The sequence below is a fragment of the Limulus polyphemus genome, unplaced genomic scaffold (genome assembly GCF_000517525.1).
Source record: "Limulus polyphemus unplaced genomic scaffold, Limulus_polyphemus-2.1.2 Scaffold7241, whole genome shotgun sequence".
NCBI classification, from domain to species: Eukaryota; Metazoa; Arthropoda; class Merostomata; order Xiphosura; family Limulidae; genus Limulus; species Limulus polyphemus.
The window spans coordinates 27,116-30,931 of NW_013672851.1; the positions used below are offsets into that span (position 1 = coordinate 27,116).

The window sequence follows — 3,816 nt, forward strand, 5'->3', positions numbered from 1 at the left end:
GAATCCTTAGGTGGACCTCTCATTTCATCAGGGTTAAAGTAGAATCCTTAGGTGGACCTCTCATTTCATCAGGGTTAAAGTAGAATCCTTAGGTGGACCTCTCATTTCATCAGGGTTAAAGTAGAATCCTTAGGTGGACCTCTCTTTTCATCAGGGTTAAAGTAGAATCCTTGGGTGGACTTCTCTTTTCATCAGGGTTAAAGTAGAATCCTTAGGTGGACCTCTCTTTTCATCAGGGTTAAAGTAGAATTCTTAAGTGGACCTCTCTTTTCATCAGGGTGAAAGTAGAATCCTTAGGTGGACCTCTCATTTCATCAGGGTTAACGTAGAATCCTTAGGTGGACCTCTCTTTTCATCAGGGTTAAAGTAGAATCCTTAGGTGTACTTCTCTTTTCATCAGGGTTAAAGTAGAATACTTAGCCCTTAATTAAACCACCTTCAGAAATACCATGATTTTATAATTTTATTTATTTTACCAACCTTTTGTGTCTCCTGGTGGGATAGCAGAAGGCTTACGTACTTCCAACACTACAATACAGGGTTCGATTCCATGTGATAGACACACAGCAGATATCCCAATGAAGCATTGCTCTAAAAGACAAAATAAACAAAATCAGTCTTTTACTGTTTGGTATATTAACAAACAAAACCAGTCTTTCACCATTTGGTATGTTAACAAACAAAACCAGTCTTTTACCGTTTGGTATATTCACAAACAAAACCAGTCTTTTACAAGTTGGTATATTCACAAACAAAACCAGTCTTTTACCATTTGGTATATTCACAAACAAAACCAGTCTTTTACTGTTTGGCATATTAACAAACAGATCCAGTCCTTTACCGTTTGGTATATTAACTCTTTAAATCCATAATTTTTATTCATTCTGCCAGAATTACTTTCAGGATTTCCTAATAATAATCATCATCACCATACTTTATAAAAATTTCAATTTTTTTAATTTTGTTTATCTTTCAGCATAAGGGGTACCCACATGAATTATTGTTGAGTTAATAGCCTCAAACCTCTCCATGTTGAACATTTGGTGATAAAAAAGTGTGTAGAGAGACTGGTGGGTAGCAAAGTAGTCTCTAATGTTAGGTTGTTTGTCGATTCCCATTTATGAAATCTTCACAAGAAACTTCAGCAGCTCATAGTGGGTAAAGAGATTCCACTTCTAATACATCGACCGTCTCCTAGCAGGCATTTCACTTCTAATACCTCGACCATCTCTGAGCAGGCATTTTCTTTGTAATTTGTGCATTAGTATTCTCAGTGATAGCAGTGATGAGAGTGTTACTTACATCTTGTGTAAACAGAGGTCTGAAACCGTTGAGGGGCATTGAGTTTTCATTTATGTCAATGTGTACACTAGGATTATGCCTATTCTTCAGCAAAATCTCAAAGTCATTATTTGTGGTTCACCTATCTTGCAGATCTACCTCAGCACATTCATTATCTGTGGCTCTGGTAGTGGATGTAGATCTAGGCGGTGGATCATTTCTAGCTGGGGCTTGCTTTCATGGCTTCTTTGTACCACTGGGTCCTGATTTGGGCAATGGCCCCCCTCTAATCAGCTGATTAAGAAATACTGGAACTGAGTCTCAATGACTGTTTTGAGTCGCTTTCATCCCTAGAGTCTCTTTCAAACTCAAGATCAGAATCACCATTGTCATCACTCCCCCTTCATCTAACTGATTAGAATCAGCATTGTCATCACTCCCCCTTCATCTAACTGATTAGAATCAGCATTGTCATCACTCCCCCTTCATCTAACTGATTAGAATCACCATCATCATCACTCCCCCCATCATCTAACTGATCAGAATCGTCATCACTCCCCTTCACCTAACTGATCAGAATCACCATCATCATCACTTCCCCTTCATCTAACTGATCAGAATCACCATCATCATCACTTCCCTTCATCTAACTGATCAGAATCACCATCGTCATCACTCCCCCTTCATCTAACTGATTAGAATCACCATTGTCATCACTCATCCTTCATCTAACTGATTGAACAGACTCACTGGTTGCTCAGCAGTAAAACGTTTTGGTGGCTTTTTTCACTTGCCATTTTTGTTTTACAATTGATGTAAACAAGTTGTTAGATTTCACAAGAAAACACTAAAAAATGTGTCTGAAACACAATTTGTTGATCTGAAATTTCTTTCAAAAGAAATGACAATGGTTCACAAAACTTCCAATGCTATTGTTAAAATAATATAATAATAAAAATTATTATATTAACTACTATTATAGTTATTAATTAACTACTGTAATAATTTAACATTGACCTTATCTTAACATACATACATACTATCATGAATACTGAAAGATTGATGCTAACTACTTCACAGCCAACTATCGTTAGACTACTGTAATAATTTAACACTGACCTTATCCCCCATCTTTTGCCAAATTGTATTTTCAGTTTTCATACGTTATAATTTTAGAGACTTATTAGTAGCATGATTTAAGGCCCTTTCTTGTCAGTAATAACACAGCTGGTGAATTGTGTGTTGTTTTTGGGTAATAATTTATGGTTGAAAAATTTTCATTTCCCTTCTTAACAGCTGTAATATTAAAGGTGTTACACAAGGAATGGGATAATTAATATTTCAAAGTCATCCTAAATTTACATTAACAAATCTGCTTCCATTCACTTCTTGAGGTCTAACATTATTTGACTTCTTGTTTATAGAATACTCTTTCTTATAGCTTTTAGTGGATGACCTTCTGGTGTATAATGGAGTCCTGGCCCAAGTTCGACAAGGAGCTGGCAACTCGACTTACCACACTATTCTCTTTACAACAGACAAAGATATTGTGAACCGTGAGAGGCATACTATCATTCGGTAAGCAATGTTTTATCTATAAAAAGATTGATAAGGCTTTTTAAACAATGACTTTTGTGAAAACTTTGTAAATGTCTGGCCTTGCATATATATGAGACCTTGAAGGCAATTTCCCTCAATGCTTTATCATTGTAATTACTCATGTTTTGAACAGTCATGTTTATATATATAGCTTTATATAAAAAGCTAAAACTGAATTTAAGTTAATTTTCATAAAATCTAACAATAAGCTTTTTCAATTATTATAAAAATTCTTTCTAGTTTTGTGAACATATTAATGAAATAGCCTCCATTATATTCAAGCTGTGTTCACGACTGTGTAACTTATTTATAATTTTACTCCTATGATATTATTTGTCCTGCATCTAGTGCAGAATTTAAATTGTTAAGAGTAATTATACCTTTTATATTAGAAGTATATATAACATTTATACATTTTATTTTACAAGTGTATATAACATTTATACCTTTTATTTTACAAGTATATATTACATTTATGCCTTTTATTTTACAAGTATATATAACATTTATACCTTTTATTTTAGAAGTATATATAACATTTATACCTTTTATTTTAGAAGTATATATAACATTTATACCTTTTATTTTAGAAGTATATATAACATTTATACCTTTTATTTTAGAAGTATATATAACATTTATACCTTTTATTTTAGAAGTATATATAACATTTATACCTTTTATTTTACAAGTATATATAACATTTGTACCTTTTACTTTACAAGTGTATATAACATTTATACCTTTTATTTTACAAGTATATATAACATTTATACTGTTGCGTCAGCAAAGTCACATGACTAGTGTCACGCCACGTTTCTAGAACTATCCTGTACCTGGGCAAATGCTCTAGCATTTACTAGATATAGGGTAGTCTGGTATATAAAAGAGGGTGACAACGTGACGGGATAATGTGTGTGTAGATAGTGAGTAATT

The 3,816-nt window shown here is 33.4% G+C and overlaps 1 protein-coding gene across 1 annotated transcript in view; it reads left to right on the forward strand.

Moving 5' to 3' along the window:
• The window catches only part of LOC111089742 (protein KIAA0556-like), a gene marked incomplete at its 5' end in the record, with an annotated part of 34,052 nt that overhangs the window by 24,981 nt on the left and 5,255 nt on the right, over positions 1 to 3,816 (forward strand). Inside the window, one exon of the mRNA XM_022402758.1 lies at positions 2,723 to 2,859. Coding sequence (XP_022258466.1) covers positions 2,723 to 2,859 — 137 coding nt within the window. The remainder of the gene's footprint in view (positions 1 to 2,722; positions 2,860 to 3,816) is intronic.